Source organism: Pristis pectinata, chromosome 3 (assembly GCF_009764475.1).
Source record: "Pristis pectinata isolate sPriPec2 chromosome 3, sPriPec2.1.pri, whole genome shotgun sequence".
NCBI lineage: Eukaryota > Metazoa > Chordata > Chondrichthyes > Rhinopristiformes > Pristidae > Pristis > Pristis pectinata.
In genome coordinates, this window is record NC_067407.1 from 109,646,206 (window position 1) to 109,673,535 (window position 27,330).

Genomic DNA, 27,330 nt, shown 5'->3' on the forward strand with positions numbered 1-27,330 from the left:
CTCTGCATCTGGCAACTTGAATACTTTCTTTTCCCTCTCCCTAACTGCTGACATGTAAAGTAATTGCATCGAAACAACCTTCAGCCCCACCCTATTACATAAATTCTCTTTGTACTCTTCCTCTCTGCAACTTTAAACACACTTGTTTTGTCACTTTTCCAGTTCCGATGAAAGTCGTTGTCCTAAAATGTTGAGTCTGTTTCACTCTCCACAGGTGCTGCCTGGTTTGCTGAGTATTTCAGGCATAAATCTGTTTCTATTTCAAATAACTACCATCTTCTTATGGCCAATTAGGAATGGACAAGAAATGTTGGACCTGCTAGAGAACAATATTCCATGACCTGACAAAACAAAATGCTCTATTTGTCATTTACCTGGACCACATTGATGGCACAGCTTTCCATGATGATTCAGAGAGCAAATATCAGCACTACAGCTTTGGTCACAGACATTTTTTCCATTGTTCCTCCAGGACTGCAGTTAAACAACTGACATCCTTCAAGGTTTAATGAGATAAGGTTGACTGTTAAAAGCTAGTTGCAATGCAAGCCATTACATTAATTTTTTCCATACACACTACCCTGTGGATTTCTTGCAATTTATTGGTGTATCTATAAATGCAAGGTAAGCATCCCAAGGAGTTAGTTGGATGCAGCTTGGAATCCCCATCCAGGCAAACATCACACCACTGTCCTCCAACTTTAGGTGTACAAAAACACTGGCTTGTTTTCGAATCACATACACTTCCAGTGATTGACCCGAATAGGTTATAGTCACAAAGGTTGCAACTACCACCATCAAGCCATAGTAATTATCTATGCAAATGTCACACTGAAATCCTCTTCCTCTTACTTCTGGATTACAGTTACCCCAACCACTGTATAGTTGCAGAATGGGTTCCCAGAGCCATTAATGTTGCAGTTACACGACTCACATTTGTTTGAGTTTGAATTGTCCAGTAGTTTCAAATCAAAAATGCAACATTCACATAACATCTCTGAAAGAAATATAAAATACAAAATACTGGAAGGTCCAAGAAAAATAAGAAAACATTTTTTACCATTACATGCTCATACATGGACTTTGATCATTTAAAGCATTCTTGAATGTTCAAATGCTAATTCCAAACAATATTATAAAAGACAATGTTTTAAATTTTACAATTATTGCTTTTTAACCTTTTGGGATTGATCTTGGCAACTAAATATAAAAGAAAATTAAGCATAGCTCTGCTTTTTGAATACTCTCTGTGTATCTGATTAATCTTGCCTTGCATTCAGTTACCAGAGACATCCAAAAAGTTAAATATATTTCCATTATCTTAAAAAATGCAAATATCTAAATGCCTGTTATATTTAGAAACATTGCAAGAGGAATAATATATTACTCTAGAATAAAAATGCAGTAAAAGTTTCAGCAGAAAGTGACTGCTTGCAATGTGATTGATGACTTACCTAAGGCATAACATTTAATTTCGGTTAGAAAAATAAAAGTACGAGCAACACTACAAATTTTAAAGTAACTGTATTGTAAAAAGAGTTATGACTCATTCGAAACTATTAAAATCAGTCTAGTGGGATTCACCTCATCATTTCTAAAAATATACATAGCACTTATTTGAATTTGTCATGCATGTTCATGACAGCTAATCTGTCTCCAGTGTTACTGAGCAAAGCCTACAGGGCATCGCGTTCAGTTTCTTACAGGGTTAACAAGAAAGTAGGGAGAGGTTTCCAGATCCATTAGGCAGTTAAGGCACAATCTCTACCTGTCATTTTTTATTCTAGATAAGTGACCTACTTTACAAATTTCTTTGTATTGAATAATTCATTTACAACACAATTGTACAACCATATTAACTGTAGTAAAAATCAACCTCTTGTGCACCACTCTTGTACCACATACTTCAAAATATAATGATGCTATGAAGTTCCTTTTGTGCATAACAAGGAAACAGCAATGATGGTTAATAGCAATAAAATGGATATTTGGTTCTGAAGAGCAATGTATCACCCACAATACAGGCATAATTGTTCTATAATATTTTATTCCTGGACCTCAGCTTGATAACAACAGCAAATATAACAATAATAACAAAGATTTTTTCCTCATGCAGCAGAAAAGCTTATCAAATATACGTCAACATCAAAAATGATCATATTACATAAGTCCTTTTTCATATCTCTGCCCTGCTGCTTAATGCTGTTCATTACAACCCATATTCGCTTTTATCTGCATCCATTTTAGAAGCAACACTTACAACTAACTACTATGCAAATGAAATGGTAAATTTTTTTTGATCCATATGTATGGACTGGGACATGCTCTGCTAGAATGCAAAGCACACTTCATCAGAAATGTTCCTTGCATAATATTCCCATACATCAAAATTTCAAAGTGCATTATACACACAATGTATTTTGAGTACTTGATAAATTTTGCCCTATATAGCTGCTATTCCCTTCAAATAAGTTGCAGGTAACAAATTGCTATAATCAAATCTAATTTCTGAAAATACCTGTGGGAACCACAGAGCATAAAAGCAAGTATCATAAAAATATGATAAATAACAGAGAATATGGTATTTTGTTATAATCAACTTGGCAGTGAATTGCAAAATTAAAATTATCTGACCCTTGATAACTAACTATATACATCTGATCTTTGAAGTAATGTTAAGTCACTTGCATTTCATGAAAACAGTTCAAAGGCATATAACGAATGAAAAAGATTTCCCACAAAGTACTTCACTGCATGCAAACCCTTTGAAGAAATACTTCTACTAGACTTTAACAGCAAATATTAAGTTGTCTTGTTTGCCCAGAACATACCAGACAATTACGATTTCGCACATGAGTCTGAGATGTTTAGCAAACATTTGTTTAATAACTTCATAGTGACTGACAGACTTTGGGTCAAATTCATAGCCAGAAGGTTACAATACACAAAATCTTATATTTCACCTACCGATAACATTTGCTTTGCACTTGCATTGACCTGAATTTTGGTGACAGGTAATATCTCCATTCACTGTCCCAGAGGTATTGCAGTTACAAGGACCGCAGCCATCAGGGTCTGAGAAGCGCAGATTATAGAATCCATCCTGGCACTGATTACACTGTCTGCCAGACACGCGTCTCTTGCATTTACACTGGTCTCCAATCTAAAGAGATTAAAAATATGTTGGGATGAATGGAAGCAGATGATAGCCACAGTGACTTGTTTTGTTATACTTCTAACAAAACTGTTAACCGGAAAGAGAAAGAGAGAAACAGTAAAATGAAACTGAGGAAAAGAACAAAAAAAAATGAAACATAAATATGGATAAAAATATTTCAACAAATGAAAATAAAAATAAGCAAAGAGCAAAATTATTGCAATAAGTAGAAAAATAAATAGTAAGGAAGAGCAAACCTAAACAATGCACTGTTTAGATTTACTCATGATTATAGAAATTGATCTGCAGTTTTTCTCTATACTATTTCTTAATGGAATTGAATCCTCACTTTACAACTGATTTCATTAAATAGTAGATGGACAAATAATGTTCTCTTAGCTTGAAAATACTTTGGTATGTTTTTGATATTCAATAATTTGTTAATGCAGCATAAAGTAGCAACGTATTTATAAATCTATGATGAAGATTTTGATTTTGTATAATTGTTTGTTGGTAATTGGTTTATTATTGTCATATGTACCTCAAAAGGGTGAACAGCTTTTGTTTGCATACCATCCAGACAGATCATTCAATGCATAAATACATCAAGGTAGTACAAAAGAAAAAGAAATGCAGAATATAGTGTTACAGTTACAGAAAAAGTACAGTGCAGGTAGACAAATAAAATTCACAGGCCATGACGAGGTAGATGGAGAGATCAAGAGTTCATCTTTATCATACAAGAGGTCTGTTGAAGACTCATAACAGCAGGGTTGAAGCTGTCCTTGAGCTTGGCTGTATGTGTTTTCAAGCTTTTGTATCTTCTGCCCGATAGGACGGGAGAGAAGACCAGGATGTGAGGGGTCCTTGATTACATTGGCTGCTTTCCCATGGCAATAGGCAGTGCAGACAGTCACTGGAGGAGAGGTTGGTTTTAGTGATAGACTGGGCTGTGTTCTCAATTCTCTGCAATTTCTTTCAGTCTTGAGCAAAGCAGTTGCCATACGGTGATGCATCCAGATAGGATGCTTCCTATGGTTTAAAATGAATGATAGTATGTTGGCAGGCCATTTTAAATCTCTTATAATTTTCATTTCTTTTGACATTAACAGAAATAAAAATTGAGATAGTGATGAGAAACTGGACTTGCTATCAACTACCTTACAGTAAAATGCAGAGTCAAGATGTACCCCAAAATGTTTATTAGAATTTAACATAAATGAATCTAATTTAAACACAAAGTATACCATAATATATTTTAAATGTATCATCTGGAATGAATAATGGAAGAAACCAGCACCTTTACCCACATGGTTCTCAAGTCATACACCGAAGAAACTAAGATTGATTGAACACTATCTATGCCCTTTACTAACAATGGCAAAATACTTATCATCTTTCTTGCCAACTATTTATAGGCACATGGTGAGCTTGCCCACCTTGACCTGATAAAGTTCATATAAGAACATAGGAGCAGGAGTCGGCCATCTGGCCCATCGAGCATGCTCCACCATTCAATAAGATCACGGCTGATCTGGCTATGGACTCAGCTCCAACTACCTGCCTTTTCCCCATAACCCTTAATTCCCCTACTATGTAAAAATCTATCTGTGTCTTAAATATATTTCATGAGATAGCCCCTACTGCTTCCCTGGGCAGAGAATTCCACAGAATCACTACTCTCTGGGAAAAGCAGCTCCTCTTCATCTCTGTCCTAAATCTATTCCCCTGAATCTTGAGGCTATGTTCCCTAGCTCTAGTCTCATCTACCAGTGGAAAGCTTTATAGGAAAACAGTAGGCAAAACTTTATGACTTCGTTATGGCATATATTAAGTCTGTAGATAGTTGATGATAATTTTTAGTGCTGTCAAAGATTAATTTATTAGGGTGACATTTGCTTTCCATTAATCTGCGTGCTACGGTAATGTTATTTTCTAACTGGTTGGATATGCAAGGTGTCCAGAAATTCTTATACTCTTACACTACTGATGTTAACAAGTCAACTGAATCTATGGTTCAGATAATATTTTCTTGAAATTCATCTCATGAATTGATCTAGATCTCATCTGTTACTGAAAGAAGATACTTCACATACTTCAAGTCAAAAATTGCAAAATAATTGGCCAATGCAGTATGAAATTTCAGAACATCAAGTCCAAACTTCAACTCGTGCTTAGCTAGAACTGTGTCAACTTCCTTCTTGCCATGCATACTGAATAGGAACATTGCTCTATTTTATGACAAACTTGTCTTGAAAGTGGTCCTTGTCTACATTTAATTCACTGTCTGAAAGCTAGAGTTCCCTTGCGATGAATTGAAACTTAAAGTTTATTTTCTCAAGAAACAAAGCTGTCATTTAGTAAACATGGGAGTTTTGTTGAGATTTTGCCCAGCATTTGGAACAGATTTCCCATTATGATAAGTTGAGGAACAATGACAAACTGTAAAGATGGGTACTGTAAAATTCTGGGAAGAATCTGAGATACATCTTGTGCCTTTTAAAGACAACAGAGGATATCAGAAGGTATACAATTAAGATATAGGGCTAAAAACTACTCTTCAAAATGAAAGTGATGCAGAAGCACAATGAATGCTGAATATTAGATTTACTGCTTTAGAAGAACTTTTAGTTCAGAAGGTCAACTTTTCATTTATGTTACTTCCAAGCAGTTAAATTACAGTTGGATCAAAGAAAAGTCTGATCCCTGATTTTTGTTATTAGTTGATCTCAGCTACTCATGTATCAACACAACTTATCTCTGGGTTTGCGGGGAGGATTCCCTCCCCTGATTAGCCTGTAAATTTAAGTCAAGCAAGTTCAAATGCACAACCACCTGAAGCAGACAGAAGCCTTAAAATTCATGTAAATTTGTATCTGATTAAGATTGGATTTTATATCTTAACCCAGCCCTGAACAAGAAAATTGCTATAGCCTTTGCACAAGATGAAAGCAGGCCAGGAAATATTAATATGCATACTTCATATGGGCAAAAATTCAGAGATGTCAGAAAGAGAGAACCAGGATAAAGATAGAAACTAAACAACTGCAACAAAATTGGACAGATGCAGCATAAAACAGAAAATAAGAAAAGGAAAACATATTAAATTAAAATATCTAAATCTAGAGTAAGTCACAATTTCAGTGAGTATATAGTCTAAAAATATAGTCTGAACATATTTTGTATATATTTATTATAAATAATATATTTGAAAATTATATAAACTTATGTTTGATAATTATATACAAGCATCAAATGATATCATATGTGGCACAGTGGCACTTCAACCAGTGCTAGTGGAAAACAGCTCTAGTGACCCAGTTTGGTCCTAACCTCAGGGGGTGTCTGTGTGGAGTTTGCATATTCTCCCGTTGACCATGTGGGCTTCCCCGGTCCTCTGGTTCCTTACACATCCCAAAGATGAGCTGGTTGGTAAGTAAATTGGCTACTGCAAATTATCCCCAGTGTGGGTCAGAAGCTTAAGGGGCACTGTAATGGTCATAGTTTCCCCTGGCCTGCACTCTTCCCACTTCCTTCCCATGAAGTCTTCAAGGAAGCTCTCCCTGCCATTCATCTGCAAGTTGGGCAGGGGTTATTCACCCCATCTTTGCCAACCAGCAGCCACTCTGAATCCTCTTCCCAAACTAATGTAAAGTGTACCAGGCAGTCATTAAAATTATCAGCAACAGGAAAATTACTGATCATGTAATATAGAGTATGTATAATATGAGTCCTACCTAATTTTATACAACTGTCTCATGTCATATGATTTCTAGTGTATAAAGACAAAATGTTATCATTTCATGTTTTTGGATAATATGCTCAATGGAATTATGACACTCCAAACTTACATACTTCAAGTTCACATCCTTGCCTTTTTTGTGCATTTTATGCTGCATCTACACAATTTTTGTTACAGCTGTTTAGTGTCTAGCTTTATTCTGCTTTTCTCCTTCTGACATCTCTCAGCTTTTGCCCATATAAAGCATGCATATTAATGATCAAGAAAGGCTCATATTTATTGAATGCAACCTGGAGGCACAGAACACACACAAAAAATTCACTGTGCACTGATAATAATACCGTAATATTTTATTAAAACTATCATTTCACTTTACCCAACCTTTAAATGTTCAAGAACCCAGCCAAATCTATGTTTATAAATTTGACGAAATCAAGGGTAGGGAGCAGTTGCTGGATGGATTGTTCAAAACACTGATCTTCCCCATGATTTGTAGGCATTTATCCATGGCACAGCATCCCAGTTTTGTTTTGAAAAAGTACAAAGGGAGGGCAAGTCATTTGTTTGGTGTACTCTTTTTTTTCCCACAGATCTATATAAGCTTTTACAGGGAGTTTTTATGTGCACTGAAAGCTTTCTGTCATAGTCTTATTTTCTCCTTTGTAATGGCTTCTTTGGTCCTCCTTTGCTTAGTTCTAAACACGTGGTAGAGATCAGATTTATTGCACCTCTTGACCAAGGGAATACACACTGTGATTTGTGTGCAGCTCCCCAGCCACTAGGAGAATTCAGTTGAGGAGGACAGTTGTGATGACTTTCCCTGTGACTTACAGCAGGGAGACCTCTCTGCATTTACTACTGAATTTGGAGTTGTTCCTGTCTGTAAGGGTGGTCATGAACATAGCACCTCTGAGGTCCCATGGCACATTGCTGTCTGCCCAGATCATGGAGATAAGGCTGCATATTTGTGTTAGAATTTCTTCCCCACAAAGTTTTAGAACATCGACAGGTGTGCCAGATGCTCCAGAGATCATGCTATTTTTCAGTTGGCATATGTGGTCTTTTCAACCTCTTACTGGCCTAAGGTGACAGTGAGACTGGGCTGGTGTATGTGCTGTGGAAAGGAGGCAAGGACATCCATGCAAAGCAAAGCAAAGCATCTCAGTTGGGGAGTTCTTCAAAATGCACCTTCCAGCATGTGCTGACTGCCCCTCTTCGTTGTCATTGGAGTGGGCCTTTTGATGTCGAAGAATTCAAGCATTTCTTGATGATTGGCAAGTTGCTGGGAATTGTGGCTGAAGAACCACATGGATGCAACAAACTTTTGTCCAGGGCAAACCTTTGTGCCAGAGACATTAGGTGGAATAATCATTTTTGGTGAGCCCCGTTGGCTAGACAGCTATTTTGGACCACTTATGGTTCTGTGCATAAATTCGAGAAAGAGGGATTTGCGCTTCAATGGTACCAAATGCTCTAAAATGTCTAATTAGTCTAATGCCTAGTTCATTCATCTATTGCTCCCTCCCACTGATAGTTGTTCTCAACCACCTGGTATATTTCACACCTCTATAGCACATCAATCTCCCTTATCCTGATCTTATCAGTGATGTCTCTCCCAAGGAATTGATTGGAATCCAATCACAGCCCTTGATCTCATCGGTCTTGATATGGCCCATTATGTTCCTTGTGCATCTGACCAACAGTCCCAGAATACCTCATGATAATGTTATATTGGATCTGTCTCAATATTAGACAATTATATCTACATATGTGTAAACATTGAGATAACAATCATTGTCTGTAGGAATATGGTGATCAGTTTGCAGACTACATGCGTCATAGCTTCTCCTATGTAAGATCACAGCCACCATCCTAATGGAGAGCTGGTTTGTTTGCACAGCTGCACCTTGCCATTCAAAACCAATCACTGTGTATTGTAAGTTCTTGCTTATACCAGTGGTTCTGATAATAACTGTAAGTCCTGTATTCTTCGTGAAGAAGGCAAAAAGAAATGACTTCTCAGTCAGTATCTCACAGATAACTTTTAGACATCCAATCAACAGAAGCTGCAGGGTGTCCACAGCCCCTGGACTGCCCTGAAATCCATCATCATTAACACCCATGAAGACAACAAGAAAACAGCCAGAGCGACTTGATGAGAATGACCAACAGGCCCAGAAGCCAATTAACTACAAATGTAAAATGTTCTTAGATTAGAACCTCTATCATGCTACAAGGGATGATTAAAAAAAAGCAACTCTTCAAGGATTTGGAAGCTGAAGTCCAAAAGAGAACATGTGCCCAAAAGAGTAAAAGTCATGCAACCACACTGAATATTACAGAACTGACCCATGGCAGACTCAAATTAGGAATTCTTTGTCTGGATCACTCAGATATGGTGTCAGATGTATGCTCCTCAACCACAATACAAGGAAGATTCAGTACTTACTAGAGATGAATAGAGATTACCTGCAGGAAGAGGAGGGGGAGGAGGAGAAGCAAGGAAGAGAAAGAGAAAGAACAGAAACGTGAATAGGAACATTTCTTCTGTAGAAGTTCTATGACCAGTTAATCTGACCACATCAGTTATGAATACAACCCCAAATTCCTATCATTACAATGTGAGGAGCAACAAATCTCCTGGTGGCTGGGGAGCTGCACACAAATCGCAGTGTGTATTCCATTTGTCAAGAGGTGCAATAAATCTGATCTCTACCATGTGTTTAGAACTAAGCAAAGGAGGACCAAAAAATTTACCAATTTACCAATATCCTGTTGTAACCTTAGACAACCTTCTTCACTGTCCACTATACCACAAATTTTGGTGTCATCTGCAAACCTACTAATCAAGCCAGCTGCATTCTCATCCAAATCATTAATATATAGGACAAATAACAAAGGACCCAGCACCGATTCCAGCAGCATACCTCTGTTCACAGGCCTCCATTCTAAAAAACAACCCTCCACTACCACCCTCTGCCTCCTATCACCAAACCAATTTTGTATCCTAGATGACAGACTCTTTATCCTGAGATGATGCCTCAGTAACAGACTCAGATTTTCAGTTTCTACCCTATCAATTCCTCTCAGAACTCTTTGCACCTTCTCAGCATTCTTAGGTTGGTTGTCCATTCGCATCCTCTTCTTCAGCAGAATTCATACACTACCTTGCCTCCATGCTCTTGACACCAAGGCTATCTTTTCCTTGTTTCCTATCCCTTGACCGAAGCTCACTCATACCCAATAATTAACCACATGCACATGACTTCTCAAAGCTAACCCCTCAATTATGTTGTGTTGAAATCATAGAATCATAGATTGTATAGCATGGTCCATATTGACCAGTGGGCACCCTTCCCTATTAATCCCATCACCCAGCATTTGGTCTATAGCCCTCTATATAGTGTGCTCATCTAGATACTTCTTAGAAACTGTCAGTGACCCAACTTCAACCACTTCCTCAGGCAGTGCGTTTCAGGTACTCAATGTGAATAAAGTCCCCCTCATATCCCCTCAAAATCTCTTCCCCCTTTCCCTAACCCTAAACCCAAGTCCTCTAGTTATGTCCACCTGAAATGGGGAAAAGTCTGTATTCTACCCTATTTAATATACCTCAATCATGTCCCTTCTTAACCTCCTCCCCTCCAGGGAGAACAGACCTAGCTTCTCCATTCTCTCCTCATAACTGAACTGCTCCATTCCAGGCAATATCCTGGTGAATCTCTGCTGCACACTCTCGAGCACTAACACAACCTTCCTATACCTTGGTGACCAGAAATGCAAACAGTTCTCCAGTTGAGGTCTGGCCCTGGTTTTAAGGTTGGAGCACAAATCTCGCTACTTCTGTATTCAATGCCCTGACTAATAAAGGACAGTATTCCATATGCTTTAAGCTATCTGCCTGCATTTCCATCTTTAAAGATCAATGGACTTATACTCCAAGGTTCCTTTGTTCCTCAAAACTCCCTAAGATGCAACCATTCATGGTTTATATCCTAGACTTATTAGTACTCCCAGAATGCATGAACACACATTTGTCTGGATTAAATTCCATCTGCCATTTTTCAGACCATTTTAGCTGTTTTTCAGACTAGAATTAGAGTTGGTGGAATGTGGCATTCAAAGACACATTCAGTGGCCTTGGGTACACATGTGCGAGAATATTTTTATTTGTGGCACTGCATCCAGGTCCTTGGCGCCCTACTCTGCACAGTTAATTAAGCTTTATCCTCCCACCTTCATCACTGCATGTTTCGGCCAGATCTTCCCTCTTTTCACCTCCTTAACCAACAACCACCACACAGCATCACAATAGCATGGAGCTCACTCTCTCCTGTATTGTTTCTGCTTGGATAAACCACACAAGCTGATACACACACCTCTACTGGTTCATTGTCCACAATGCATTTCCCATTTAAGAACTATAAGTTGTATTTAAATATTGTAAACCACCTTGAACTGGTGCCAGACAGACCCATATTTCCCCAACATCATTCCAAAGTAGCTCTCCCCATCCCACTACTGATGCAGTAAGCAACTTAACAGCATGGATAGCACTGCATGGAGTCTCCTATTTTGTTAACAAGAAGGCAACACAAAGTCAGTGCATTGTCTACTTTGGGTCCACTATACATCACAGTCCCAGTGAACATCACAATGTTTACCAATGCTATCCAACTTATTCCCCAGAATCTATGAACTTCAACAATGGTACAATGGATAGAAATTATATTTTTTCAGTTTCGGGCAGTTCTATATTCCGAAACAAAAGAAGGTCATCATGTGTTTGGAATTGTTTACAAGAGCAGAGTAATGCAGAATACACAACCAATACTAGCTTTAGAGGGTCAGGGAAGATCAATGCACAAGAATAATACGCATGTCACTCATACAAGCCAAGATGTTTAAAAACATCAAATTCAAATACTGTCAGAATCACCTTTCTGAAAATACTTATCACTTTCCCTGAAGACTAACAAAACTTATAGCGAGTCCTCTGAACTCTGAGGTTTGCTCCTGTCTGATCCTCCACCTAGGCTCCTTTCAGGATTCCTCCAAGTGGGTGCATTATGAACAGCCCGAGAGCAAAATGAGGTGAGAGTGACAGTAATCCTCCCTTCCACCTCAATACCATGGCTATTCCACAGCTGAGCCTCTGATAGCACTTCAATGAAGCTGAATGTAGGCTGTTGCTGGGCCTGTTCAGGGCAATCTCAAAGGGTGAAGCATGCAGTGTTATGAGTTGCATCCCCAATATAAAGCCTTACCAACTTCAAATGAGATCACTCCATTGCACAATCCACTCAACTGAACTTACAGCATTCAATTAAAAAAAAGCACTCTTAAAAAATAAAGCATCATATATCACTAGCTGCAATGCCATCACCACAATTGCAATACATCTATTTTATTAAAAGAACAAACCATATTTGATTATTACACAGTTGAACTAATATAGCTAAGTAATCCAGAACAGAAGAATACAATTCACTTAAAGAAGTAGAAAATAATACTGTTATGAATAAAGACGAAAGACTACTGACAAAACATTTAGAAAAAAAAAATAGAATTTTGCAAAAGGCATGTTTATTTTCTATATAACATGAATGATTTAAGCAGTCACAAATATTTAATGATGATTATTAGCTGTCATCACTTTGTTGACATAAAAATATTCTCAATGAAAAACTAAACAGTGAAACAGATCCCATTATAGCATAATTTGTCAAAATAGTCTCAGCCCCCATGTGATAATCCTGCAGAGAACACTTATTTAAGCAAACTTGATTAAGCACAAAATTCTATTCCCTACATAATTTACTTCCAAATGAATTTTTGAAAGCACACTTGTACTTATTAAAAATTACCCACCTGAATTCACAGGAGGCTCCCATTTATGACTCCAGATTGTAAGCAATCACAAGGTTTACACACTTCAGTTGAGAAAGAAGCTGACACCAACTTCTCAGTAAAAGGAGTCTTTACACTGATCACAATTTCTTTCTATAAGAATTGATTAACAATATTAATAAATTATTTAGACCTTCAAAGTAAATTTAAGTCAAACAAGCTCAAGTGCACAAGTTCTGTAATTACTATTAAATATTTCTAACACAAACCTTGCATATATTATAATAATACAAGATGGACAATGTATTTATTTATACGGTTCTCCCATAACTCTGAAATCTGATGGCAAAATTGGGCTGCAAAGTCTGACAGAATTGACGCATGGGAGGTAGCTTTACATGGGGCCCAATGTCATGGAGCTTGGATGTGTGGGTAAGAACTTGAAGTCCAAGGTTATGGAAGCATCATCAGTACCAAGGAACAGAGTGAAGCATTTGACTTCACCTGCTACAAAATGATGACTATAAGATCGTCTATCCACTATACATCCCGCTTGTTTTTCTTTCCATGGAAGGGGTTATCAGTAGAATATGTAACATGTATTTGATGTGGTTTTAAATCCCTACTCCATGGATATGTTCTATGAATGCTAAGCATAACTTTGAAGTAGCATTTTCAATCCATATGCTTACAAATTAATGCAACTGGCTTGTCAAGTAGGCGGATGAATGACATTTGCTAATTCCATCCATTATTAAAAAAAGTTCTTTGTTGTGAGTTCATTGATTTGAGATGAGTTTCCTCAAATATGAGGTGAAAGGAGAAAACATGCCCCTATTTCCATCTCCCTGTGGAAAGCTGAATAACATAAGGAGTTCCTTTTGTGTAAGGCCATGGACATGAACCCATTTACAGACACTATAATGAACAACACAGTGTCAGGTCAACACACAGCATAAGAAGTCTAATAAATCTGTAATAGCCTTCAAAGAGTTGATCAAAGAATTTTTACATCTGCAATTCATGGCAAAGCAGGCTCACATAGTGAGTCAAGACTGCAATCTCAGAAACAGTATACATTGTGCTAGAACACTTATGAAGTGATTACTTCATCTTTAATGCATGGGCTAGCTTCTACATTAGCAACAACAGCAAAACTGGTAGTTTCTGATGTCATGAAACTGACAGCAACTTTCAGATTTTCACATGTGCAGTTTAACATTACTGGCAGCTTCTAATGTCTACACTGACATTGAAATTAACATGAAGATCAATGAACCAGTGAGAAGTTGGGCTAATTTCCCAATACATACAATGTTAAATCTCCTGAAAATTTTGCACCAGATCTGGGGATGTGGAAGTTGAGTCTTCCCATTGTGTAGCCCTATGTTAATGCTCAAAAATAGCTGCAAGAGACCTGGAGAGCAGATTATAACTCGCTTGTTAATTTTTGACTTCTTAAAACAATTCAAAAGGCTTGCTAATTTAAAGTGACCTAATAAAATATTTTCACTGTCTTCAAATTTAAAATGATTTTTAACATCCTTCCCACGATTTATTTTAAAAATTCAACTAAAATCCTTCAATATCTTGTTAATTTAGAACCTCAGGGAAAAGGTTTTCATGTTTCTGAGCATCATTTGACATTGTTTATAATTCTAGACCATTCAGGTACAGTCAAGAAACATCTCTTATCACAAGTTTTTTTTGATTTTGTGGTGGGTCTATTCTTGGACAAAATTACTTGACAGCTAAAAAGAAACGACAACATTGAAGTGGATATGACAAAGAAAAAAAGAGTTTTGTCCAAGTTTTTGCCAGGAGAATTAGTCAAAGTAAATGATCAGTTTTGTTTTTAATCACAGTCAGCAAAGAACCCTGTCAGTTTAACACTGGCCAGAAAATCCATGGTATTATAGCATATTACTGAAGTAGCACTGAGTGGCCTTGAACTCCACCTGACCTATAAGCATACTTAATGGGATGCACTATTTTCATGTTGCATACTTCAGCAAAAATCTCACCACAGAATTGCTTGTGTATACTTACAGCAGTGTAATATTGGTAGTCATCACAAATTCTACCACCACATCTAAAGTAGGTACAGTGGAACTGATCTATGGAAGTGTCATAGTAGCAACGATAGAACCATAGAACAGTACAGCACAATACAGGCCCTTCGGCCCACCATGTTGTGCCGACCTTTAAATCACGCCTAAGACTATCTAACCCCTTCCTCCCACATATCCCCCTATTTTAAATTCCTCCATATGCTTATCTAACAATCTTTTGAAGTTGACCAACATACCTGCCTCCACCACTACCCCCAGGCAGCGCATTCCATGCCCCAACCACTCTCTGGGTAAAGAACCTCCCTCTAATATCTCCCTTGAGCTTCCCACCCATTACTTTAAAGCCATGCCCTCTTGTTTTGAGCTTTGGTGCCCTGGGAAAGAGGTGCTGGCTGTCTACTCTATCTATTCCTCTTAATATTTTGTATACCTCTATCATGTCTCCCCTCATCCTCCTTCTCTCCAAAGAGTAAAGCTCTAGCTCCATTAGTCTCTCCTCATAATCCATACTCTCCAAACTAGGCAGCATCTGGTAAATCTCCTCTGCACCCTTTCCAACGCTTCTACATCCTTCTTATAATGAGGTGACCAGAACTGGACACAGTACTCCAAGTGTGGTCTAACCAGAGTTTTGTAGAGCTGAATCATTACCTTGCGGCTCTTAAACTCGATCCCAAGACTCATGAAAGCTAACATCCCATAAGCTTTCTTAACTACCTTATCCACCTGTGAGGCAACTTTCAGGGATCTGAGGATATGAACCCCCAGATCCCTCTGCTCCTCCACACTACCCAGAATCCTGCCATTTACCTTGTACTCCGCCTTGGAGTTTGTCCTTCCAAAGCGTACCACCTAACACTTCTCCAGATTGAACTCCATCTGCCACTACTCAGCCCAGCTCTGCATCCTATCAATATCCCTCTGCAAACGTCGACAGTCCTCCACACTATCCACAACACTGCCAACCTTTGTGTCGTCTGCAAACTTGCCAACCCACCCTTCTACCCCCTCATCCAAGTCATTAATAAATATTACGAAAAGTAGAGGTCCCAGAACCGATCCCTGTGGGACACTGCTAGTCACAGCCCTCCAATCTGAATGCACTCCCTCCACCACAACCCTCTGCTTTCTACAGGCAAGCCAATTCTGAATCCACACGGCCAAGCCTCCCTGGATGCCATGCCCTCTGACCTTCTGAAGAAGCCTGCCATGTGGAACCTTGTCAAACGCGTTACTAAAATCCATGTAGACCACATCTACTGCACTACCTTCATCAATCTGCCTGGTCACCTCCTCAAAGAATCCTATCAGGCTTGTGAGACATGATCTTCCCTTCACGAAGCCAAGCTGACTGTCCCTAATCAGTCCATGATTCTCTAAATGCTCATAGATCCTTTCTCTAAGAATCCTTTCCAACAGCTTGCCCACCACAGATGCAAGGCTCACTGGTCTGTAATTCTCTGGACAAATCTACTACCTTTTTTGAATATGGGGACAATGTTTGCTACCCTCCAATCCTCCGGTACCATTCCCGTGGACAACGAGGACTCAAAGATCCTAGTCAATGGTTCAGCAATCTCCTCCCTTGCCTCGCGGAGCAGCGTGGGGAATATCCTGTCAGGCCCCGGGGTCTTATCTGTCCTAATATTTTCTAACAGCTCCAACACATCTTCTCTCTTGATATCTACATGCTCTAGAACATTAACCTTACCAACACTGTCCTCAGCATCATCAAGACCCCTCTCCTTGGTGAATACTGAAGAGAAGTATTCATTGAGAACCTCACCCACTTCCACAGCTTCCAGGCACATCTTCCCACCTTTGTCTCTAATCGGTCCTACCTTTACTCTCGTCATCCTTCTGCTCTTCACATAAGTGAAAAAAGCCTTGGGATTTTCCTTGACCCTACTCGCCAAGGCCTTTTCATGTCCCCTTCTTGCTCTCCTCAGCCCCTTCTTAAGTTCCTTCCTTGCTACCATACTGTTGGCATGTTTCTAGTGCTGACAAGAGTTATAAGGATGAAGTTGATCACCCTGATGGAAAGGCTTATCATTGAAAAGTGGCTGGCACTGCTCAAACTATAAAAGAATTCAAACATTATAAAGCCAAAGTACAAAAGAGCATCATACAAATACTTGTACAATTTCTATCCATCTTTAATAACAAGGGTTACAAATTCAAACATTTGTAACCCTTGTTCTTAAAGATGGATAGAAATTGTACCGATGCAGTCTTCAAACAAAAAGTCAATAAATACAAGCATCAGAAAAATGCATTTCTCCCTCAAAAATTAGTTCACATATACATTTGTAAAAATGATGTCACATTTCACAACAGCAGAGCTGAATGGGAGACAGAAGATATATAGACAGATCTCCAATGTGTGCTGAAGTGCAGAGAGTCAACAGCCCATTTTACACTACTCATATTTATTATTTCCATCAAATTCAAGATCAACCCGAAAGGGTTTGTGAGTCCAAAGGAATTACCTCCCAAAAAATTCTGTGGATGCTGCTTCAATTAAAATTGATAGTTTTTTTTTTAAATGTAAGGTGATCAAAAGATTATGGATTAAATTAGTAAAAGTAAAAGGTACAGATCAACAACAACCTAACTGAAAGGTGAAACAGGATTGAGGGCTTGAATGGCCTATATCTGTTCATTTCAAATCAAAATTTATCATTACACAACTTGTTTCCTTTTGCCTCTGCAGACGTCAAACAGTAGGCAACCAGGACTACCAAGTACTCTTAAGAAAATCTTCCATTTTAAAGAGGCTTTACATATACAATATAGAAACTGAAACATGGAGATACAAAGTGAAGCCGAATACATTATCCAGATTATTTTGCCAAAAAATCATGATATCACACGACAGATGAAAATCTGTATATGTTAGGATACTACTTAACATGCAGTTGATGGACAATTTTAATCATTGCATCTCTTTAAATAACAACAGGTATGGTAGAGCAAGATAAGTCAGAACCTCTAAACTTGCAGCAACATCCCAACTGATATGCAGGAGAAACTTACCAAATGGGGGAGAAATTTATCAATGGAACTGGATTTTAGAAGCAGAGGACACTATATCATGATGGATGAATTTCTAGGAATTTGCCAAATTTTCAAAATTTGGTATGCAGAAGCAAATGCCATTTACCCCTGAGGAATTATTTTGGAATATGATTGGCTGTTGTAATTATTAGGTAATCTGTGTCTATCAGGTTTGCTGATGTCGATTTGCTAAGTTCCTTTCGGACAATCTGAAAGCTGCATGCCCAGTGTGTACTCCACTTAAGGGAGCCAATTTTCTCCGGGTGGGCTGTTAGTAGTCCCCATGCAAGGAAAATAATGGCTATTTTGTCTGACCACTGCAGAGATGTGAAAATATTTGAAGGATGAAATGCTAACTTTTGTCACATTTTCCATCCTATGACCAATTGTTGCTCTGCATAAAACTTTAATAGGATGCAGCAATCATCCTCTTGCCTGGATTATATCAGAGCACACTTTTGGAATATTTCAAATATCTATACTTTTAGTTCAACATCCTAATTAAATTCATACTGATGGTCTGCATTTATGATACTTTGCAATGCTGCAAAGGGAACAGACATAACTGGAATCATCAGCTATAGCAAAAGTGGAAAATCCAGGTTACCTTGCAACCAGCCTCAGACAAGGATGGAATAGGTGGCTACTGCACTCAAGCAAGGCGCCAAGGAGCATTCCTTTCATAAGTTTGTAATTCTGTTGCAGACCAGGAACGCTCCTGATTGATTAAAAAGCATCTCTATCTATATATCAGTGCATCCATGGACACTACAGCATCCATTTTTAAATTTCAAGGAAGCAACCCATCAGGTCCAGGGGAATTTTCCAATTTCAGACCTCTTAGCTTCTCTGTGCAATTTTTTGTCAGTTACTACAGTAGCTTCATTTTAGAGAAGTCCTCTATATCATTTAAGGGGAAGATAAGTAGGCTTGGCAACTGAGAGATAACCACCTTTCAGTCCTTGCTTAGGATACCCAGGTATCAATAACATAAAAAATGCCTACTTTGGATAAGAATATCGATAGGTCATGCCAACATTCTAAAATAAAAGGAAAGATTTTAATCTATAAACGAAGATGTTTCAGAGCTCCATTGTGTCTGTTAACAGGTAAGTTATGGGATGAAACGCATTGATTTTTTCACCAGTGGTACCTATTACCTCCCACTCTGATCATCAAGATCCTGTGAAGTGGCAACCAGGCCTCAGTGGTGGATCTGCAGTAGGCAGATCTCCAATGGTACCAGCCACACTGTGGCACAAATAATGCATCCACAGGAACTGTCTGGATGGCAGACCATATCAACCACAATCTAGCAAAATATATTGCAGTCATTTTCTGGCTAAGAGGTAATTTGCTACTAAAATTTACATTTCTGATTAACTTACTCCCCTTATACATGTCAAGGTCTATTTCCAGATATTACTCAAGCCTATTGATTTTGACCATTATCATTTCCATTCACTTTATACAAGCAAACAGAAATAATATACTGTGCAACATTTTTAATCTTAATTTAATGCATCAGAAGAGTATGAGGTATACGGGAATCAATATTGGTTGTCAAGCTAAAAATGAATGAAGTCCGTTTAGCCCAATAATTTTCTCAATTACATGCACTAGATCTGATTCTGATAAACATTAAGCAATCCGGAAACATTGTTTTTCCAATTTCACCTTTAGAGTGAAGAATTTTTATATGTTCAAGCCAATTAATAAACTTAAGCAGATTACATAGCATAGCGGTTAGCGCGATGCTATTACAGCGCCAGCGATCGGGGTTCGATTCCCGTCGCTGTCTGTAAGGAGTTTGTACGTTCTCCCGTGTCTGCATGGGTTTCCTCCGGGTGCTCCGGTTTCCTCCCACATTCCAAAGACGTACGGGTAGGTTAATTTGGGTTTAAAATGGGCGGCGCAGACTTGTTGGGCCGGAAGGGCCTGTTACCATGCTGTAAATAAATTTTTTTTAAAAATACAGATCCAACTTTTTAAACCAGTTCATTACTGGGTGGCATGGTAGTGTAGTGGTTAGCATAACGCTATTACAGCGCCAGTGATTGGGGTTCAATTCCTGCTGCTGTCTGTAAGGAGTTTGTACGTCTCCCTGTGACTGCGTGGGTTTCCTCCGGGTTCTCCAGTTTCCTCCCACGTATGAGTTAGGAGGCTAACATGGGTGTAATTGAGCGGCACAGGTTCATTGAGCTGGAAGGGCCTGTTATTGTGCTCTATAATTAAAGTTTAATTACGAAAAAAAACATAATATACCTCATGATACATTTCCAAATGTTAGGTCTTACCCTTAAAAATATCTATGACAGTCAATTAATCCAAAATGCAATCTCTATAGGAACTAACATTATTGCCCTCTGTGTGGCTCTCATGCAAGTATGTGCATTTGTATGGATTGGCTGAAGTACACAATGATCAGCATGACCATGGCAGTTACACCTGCAGATAAAATTAATACAAAGTATTTGCCTAAATAATAAAACATCATTGTTTCTTAATATACAATCTGCAACGTCCCCATGGTCACTCTTCTGGGAGATGAAGTTTACTTGAGCAGCATGACACCACAGGAACACATGGTAATTTCAGCCTACCTAATTCATCCATCCGCATGGCTTGATAATTAGACCCTGTTGCCCTGCCACACATCCACCACTCTCTTCAGTGTCTATTTGGTTCTTAAATAGCTTGTGATTTTACCTCTACTACTACTTCTGAAAACCTGTTCCCAGAGATGAAATTGTGCATGGATTAATTTCTATTTTACCAGTCTGAAAAATTTGTGACCAAGTGAGATATAATTTATTATGCAGATTTACTTGTTCCGTAACTTTTTGCATTTTACAGAGCTCTGCCAGCTCTCAGGTCCATCATATTTCTGCAGTATGTCTTATTACCTCAGGCTTCTAAGACACCATGGATCCATCTTGTGGCTTTTAAGCAATGGAGTCAATAAAAGAATCTCCCATTTGAGTTTCAATGACCAGAACTGAACATAGTACTTTCCCTGTGGTGGAGCTCATATGCTGTCCCATCAATACTTCTCCAGGAATATCTTAGGACTCCACAATTGCAACACCCAATTGTTTCTCAAATTATACTGCACTAATTATACCACGGATTTGAAACACTTCACCAGAAATTAACTGTAGAAATCGATGATTCCACAGGAACTTCATAAACTTAACAGGACTAATTTGCTGGGCTCTGAGGGATACACTGGGTATTGTACTAAATTGCAAGCATGGGCACAACCTGCTGAATCTCCTTCTGTTCTTTATGCAGAAATGCAGAAGTTAGTAGGAGGAGTATTCAGCCCTTTGAGAATGGCTGATCATATTTAATGGACAGCTTTCTCTTCATATCCCTCGATCCCTTTAGTCCTAAGATTCCTGAGACAATCCCAATGTCCTCTGCAAGGTGGAAAATATCATGAGAACACCAGCGCCCCCCTCGCCCCACAAAGACTTGACAAAACCACTACAAAAGCATTTAAAATCCCATCAGTGGCTATGGAAAACAAGAGCTAACGTGTGTTCTGTGGGCACAAACCTACCATCAAGATGAAAGGAAGAGCAGAACGCAATCAGAGTAGGCAACAAATGCTTCACCACTAATCTCTCTAAAACAGTAGACAACCTCGAACAATATCTGAACACACCATGGCTGATTTGGCCACCTACTCCACAAATGGAAGATGCAAGTTGACTCAAGGTGTGACTGTGACCATGTCCTGATCTACTGAACACAACTCTTCAACCTGCCCATTGAAATCTCTTGCAGGAGCCAACTCACTTCTACACTTGTCATCTCAAAAGGGCATTGATTTAATTGACAAGCTGGACATCCAAGTGTAAGGCTTTTCACTTCATGTTGAAGTAGATGTGTGATCGAATGTCAGAGATGTAACCAGAATGAGATCTTTTGCACGTACTGTCCAGGGTGCTGAAAATGATAATGATGCAATGCACACTGCACAACATTAAGCAAACACAGAACTTGGACTTACAGGAGGAATAAAGCTCAAGTCTCAGATTCCCTTTGGATAATTCCAGTGGAAGGGAGAAAAAAAGGAGAGGAGAAATGTAAAAAGATAACGCAGCACCAACTGCTCACATTGCGATATGGAATGTTAAGAATGCCCTTATCAATGCAAAATTCATATAGAGGCCCCAGTGGACTGATGTCAAAATTACATGTAGCTGCCATCCTTCCCACAATGACACAAAACAGCCCTGGAAATAGCAAATGATTTTTTGTAATTGAAAAGCAAAACCATTGCAGTTTCTAGAAATCAAAAATATTCAAGAGGTTCGGCAGCATTTGTGGAAAAAAGAAACCAGAGTCAATGCTTCAGGTTGACAGATATCATGAATCCAAACCCTTTTTTAAGTGTGCCCCACTGGTATCTATCGATTCACCATTTCCCATCCCCTCACCTCTCAAGAATCAAGAATGGATAAGGTGGCAAAGTTGTTCAATAGAATAAGATTTATTAAACGAAAGCATGGCTTTTCAATCTTGTTACTCACAAGCATATCTCACATGCTTGTGAGTAACAACCCCTGGCAAATGTAGATGCACAACACAGTCCACTACCATGTATTAGACACCAAACCCTGAAAGAAAATTATAATAATCTTGCTGTTTAAACCAAAACACTCATAGATGCACTGTTTTAACTTACAACTTTCCCAAATGATATTCAACTCTACCATTCCTAACACATCCATGATATATCATTCAGAGTAGGGAATAAATATCTCATTACTGATCACTGCAGCTCACACAGATCCTTGTAGAAAATATTTATTAGTGCTTTGGAATTTTTCCTCATAACCTCTAGTTCTTTCTGGTTCCAGTACCTTAGCCTGGTTGCTACACTTGTACCAAAAGGAAATTTTATTGGAAGATTATTATTTGTCAACTCAATTTGGATTTCGGGCCTTCAGCTTAGGCCATCATGGTGCAGTGCCATTGTCTACGTTAAATAAACTTGTCCCCACAATCTGGACTGGAGTCAATGGCAAGTCACAGCTAATTGGTCTACAGATTCAGAAGTCAGGTGTGTTTATATTCCGAGATATTAAAAGCATAATTGATAACAATTGATAATTGATAACAGAATCAGTAACAATCTCCCATTGATGTTAAATTCTTTACCTATTTAATCTATGGTATTATATATTTAGGTTATTGTTTCCTTAATGACAAGAATTACACTTATTGAGTGGGAATATAAAATACAGCAAAAAGTCCAGGAGGTGAAGCACAATGTTTTCAGCCACGTGGATTGAACATGTCCTTCTTAATTTGGGTTGAGTATATGGAAATGTTCTTGCTGGCAGCAAGGGAAAAGTAATATTCAATGACATGACTAATGATTTTCTCTAATTCTCACTGAGGAAACAACACTTTTTCACGACACTTTGCAAGCTATTCTATGGAACCTGGCTCATGTCAGCAGACTTTCACATGTTGATGCTGTTGGCTAACTGACAATTTCTGGAAATACTCCTGCAGCATCAGAGTTGGGAGCCAGCACATCAGTACAATGGTGATTCAGTCCTCTAGGAGATATTAGGACATCTGGAAGGTGTACAATCCAAACAGCCCAGCCAAGATTCATTAAGACATTCCACATAAAGCAGGGATTCCTCATAGACAGGAGACAGCCAGGTTATGCACCTGTGACACAACAACCAATCTCAACAAACCACCAAACACTACCATATTTGACAGAGCCACAAAAAAAAATCGATTGAGCCCTCTGTAAACTCACATGCAGAGGAAAGTAGCCATCTTCCATACTTAAAGTTAAATCTTAAACTGTTAATTTCCAAAATGCCTGGAGAAAGAGGTATGGGTGAGGCATTTACCAATATGCAGGGATGGTATAATGGAACAGATAGTAGAGCTGTTGCCTCAGCTCCAGTGACCCAGGCTCAATCCTGATCTCCAGTGCTCTCTGTATGGAGTTTCAATATTCTTTGTGACTGTGTGGGCTTCCTCTAGTGCCCTGGTTTCCTCCCACATCCCAGAGAAGTATGGGCTGGCAGGTTAATTGGACATTATAAATTCCCCCAGGGGTGCAAGAGAGTTGGCAGAGTTTGGGGGATTTAAGGGAAACATCGAGAAAATATCATGGGATTAGTGCAAGTGCGTGCTTGACTCAGTGGGCCGATATGGCCTGTTTCCATGTTGTATGACTGAACTCAACCATTTCGTCAGAAAAATGCAGAACAATTAATTAGGGAAACATGTATGGAAAGAAAAGGTAAAGAACAGAGGAGGAAAATTGGCTGAAATCGAGAGGTTGCTTAACAAATCAAAAAGGAATTGGAAAAAGGAGAGAAAAGAAAGAGGTGAAAAACACTGGAGGAATGGAAAAATGAGGAAACCAGGGTCGTGTGAGTATCTCTGAGGGGAAAAGAAAGTGATAGTGACAGAAATAAAAGACGGTTAGGAAGGGGAACAGATTGCAAAAACATCGATATAAAAAGGCAGTAAATGGGTAGGGAAAGTATGACTACTAAGGGGAAGGGGTTTTTCTTGAAAACTCACTTCAAGTGTTTATGACTCCTTCCCCTCTTTTACAAGGTCCCAATTCTAACCGAAAGAAAACACATTAAGAAAATAAAACAGGTGACGGTAACTAGAAGGCTTTTTTAAACCTATTGTTAAGTCTTATTTCCTTTGACTTCAGCTTTACAACCAAAAACTACAGCAGTAGAGGGCCAAGGTAAAAGCAAATATTTTGCAAGTGAGTATTTCAGTGATTGTCAATTCACATAATTGATCCTATCATGTTAAGGGACCGTTGTGAACCTGTGACCCTATCGACAAGCATCCATGCTAAGATCCGACTCTCTCAAAATTTATCACTATTCAGTTATTTGCTTTACTCCCATCTTGTTGTCTATGGTTATTTCATAAAGTAGAGAGAAAATGTTAATAGGTTAAAAACAAATCAAAAGTTCTCTGCAGAACAAAACAGCTACATCAATTCCATCATTGTACCTATGCCAAAAAGACCTAATTGTGGACCTCACTGGAAGAACTCAGCAGAACAGCCAATTTTTAACTGTCACACAAAGAAAATAGTAGAGGCTGTGAATTCTGACAGGAAGGAAGGGGGGGTGGAGGGGGCAGGGGAGGGAGGGGCTGAAGGGGGAAGGTGGGGAGGAACCTGCTCTTGCCACAGACCCTTTGCACAGTTTTGTTAAACTGTCTGAATTCATACAAAGGAAAGCCCTGGAGGAATGGGAGCTATTTTAAATAGTAGTGTTTCTTCTTAATGACTTCACTGAAATGCACTGGGCATTAAAGTCCTTGTTATTGTCTTCACTCCTCACTTAATTCTGCACTGAAGAACAATGAAACTATTCAGTCAACCTCTGTATCAATGCCTTTTTTCTAATTGTGCAGACTAACAGGCTTTAATCAGAGGAAACTACAGACTGAAGTGTCAAATGTGATAAAGATGCTACTTTGAATTCCAAACACAATATTCTGATGAATCATTTTATGACCCCAATGATCAAGCCACAGTGCTTCTCTGGAACAAAAGTTTATTCATTTAGCTCTGAAGTACTGCCCCAGTGATTTCAACAGTTGATGGAAGGCTGCAGATGCTGTTAATGAGACTCTTTAATTGTTTGTGGCAGGTGACTTCTCAAATCTTTAGTCTCTGCGAGCCCAAACCTATCTTGCTGCACTCTGACTGATATCAGGGTAATCTGGTAAAACTAATCATTAGATACTATAACTGCTAATTGGTTGAAATAATGGCAAGTGCAGGTAAAATTCTAATAGATTAACAAACTGCTCCCACTGAAACATGAGAGGATTGCGTTGGTGATTTTGAAAAGACCATCAGGTACCAGAAAAAGATTTGAGAAGGTGGGTCTGAGTGGGACTGAAACAAAGACTATTCCACATATCCTTTTTCCAGTACATAAACATCTGCATTGGTCCTGATTCCTCCAGTCATACAGAACTTTAAAATTTTATCACTTGCTAACAATTTCACATTGCTCATCTATGACTCTTCCCTTCCCTTTCTGGATCTCTTAATCTCCACCTCAGAGGAGACAGGTCTCCGCATTCAATTATTCTTTGTAATTTCCGCCATTCCAACAACATTCAACCACCAGACGCATATTCCCCTCCCCTTTCAGCATTTGAAAGAGATTGCTCCTTTTGTGACTCCCTGCTCCGCTCTTTCATCCCACCAATCATCCTCATTCTTACGGCACTTTCTCATGCAACACTCATCCTTTCACCTTTTCCCTCCACACCATCTAGCGACTCAAACCGTCATTCCAGGTGAAACAGCAACTTGCTCGCACTTCTTCCAATTTAGTGTATTGCACTTAGTGTTCACAATGTGGTCTCCTCTACATTGGCAAGACCAAACTCAGATTGGCTTTTCAGAGCATCTATATTCAGTCCACAGCAATGACCTTGAACTATCAGTTGTCTGTCACTTTAATTTCCCATCTGACCTTTCTGTCTATGGCCTCCTGCACTCGTACAATGAGGCCCAACACTGGGTTGAGAAACAACACATCTTCTTGTGTGGGCTCATTGCAGCCTGCAGCACTCGATATCAAATTCACCAACTTTCTTTCACCAAATCTCATTCTTTCTCTTGGTCTTTTTCAGACCAGGCCATTTCTGCCTGATATCCATTTGTAATTTTGGTCCAGATTTTCCCTTTCCATTAGTATTGTCTGACATGCCCCACAATCTTACTATTAGCAACACATCATACAGACAGAGAACGATGATCTGTTTCTAACTGCCACATGAACACATTCAATCTCATCCGATCTGGGATATTCCTTTTGTTCTATCCATCCCTCTTCCACTTTCTCAGTTACTGAAAACTAATTTGTTTTCTCTTTTCCCAGCTCTGACAAAGGGTCACAGACCTGAAACTTCAACACTGTTTCTCTTTCCACAGGTGCTACCTGATCTGCTGAGTATTTCTAGCATCTTTTGTTATTGTACAAGTATTGAGTATGTTCAGGTAATGAAAGTAAGAAATTATTGAATGAAAAAGGCGACGAAGTGCGAGATGGAAAGATGGAAATTGTTGCAAGGATAGAATCAGGGAAAGTGGTCAAGAAGGGTTGAGTGAGATCATGTTTTGCATTAGACCAGGAAATCTGAGGAGCTGTTCTCACCTTCGGTACTCCTGAAATGTCAATAAAAAAGTGCCAGGATCAAAGATATTGGAGGATGCTTCTCAAGCTGATGAACTTAGTACTCACCCTCAATTGCTGCTACACATGGAATCAAAACTCGAGAGCCTCAAAAACAAGCACCAGGCACAGAAAGTCAGTGCGCTAGTTGCTTGCAATGCAGGCAACATGCCAACTTTGTGCTGCCTGCTCATTATAATGATTTCAGCTTCCAGCCAGCACTAATCGTGCTGT

The 27,330-nt window shown here is 38.9% G+C and overlaps 1 protein-coding gene across 1 annotated transcript in view; it reads right to left on the reverse strand.

Annotated features, from left to right (window-relative positions):
• The window catches only part of ush2a (Usher syndrome 2A (autosomal recessive, mild)), a 630,034-nt gene that overhangs the window by 573,674 nt on the left and 29,030 nt on the right, over nt 1-27,330 (reverse strand). The window contains 10 exon segments of the mRNA XM_052011249.1: nt 581-792; nt 795-884; nt 887-997; nt 2,968-3,163; nt 12,771-12,848; nt 12,850-12,902; nt 14,795-14,899; nt 16,827-16,899; nt 20,234-20,295; nt 20,298-20,326. Of these exon segments, the coding sequence (XP_051867209.1) occupies nt 581-792; nt 795-884; nt 887-997; nt 2,968-3,163; nt 12,771-12,848; nt 12,850-12,902; nt 14,795-14,899; nt 16,827-16,899; nt 20,234-20,295; nt 20,298-20,326 (1,009 nt within the window).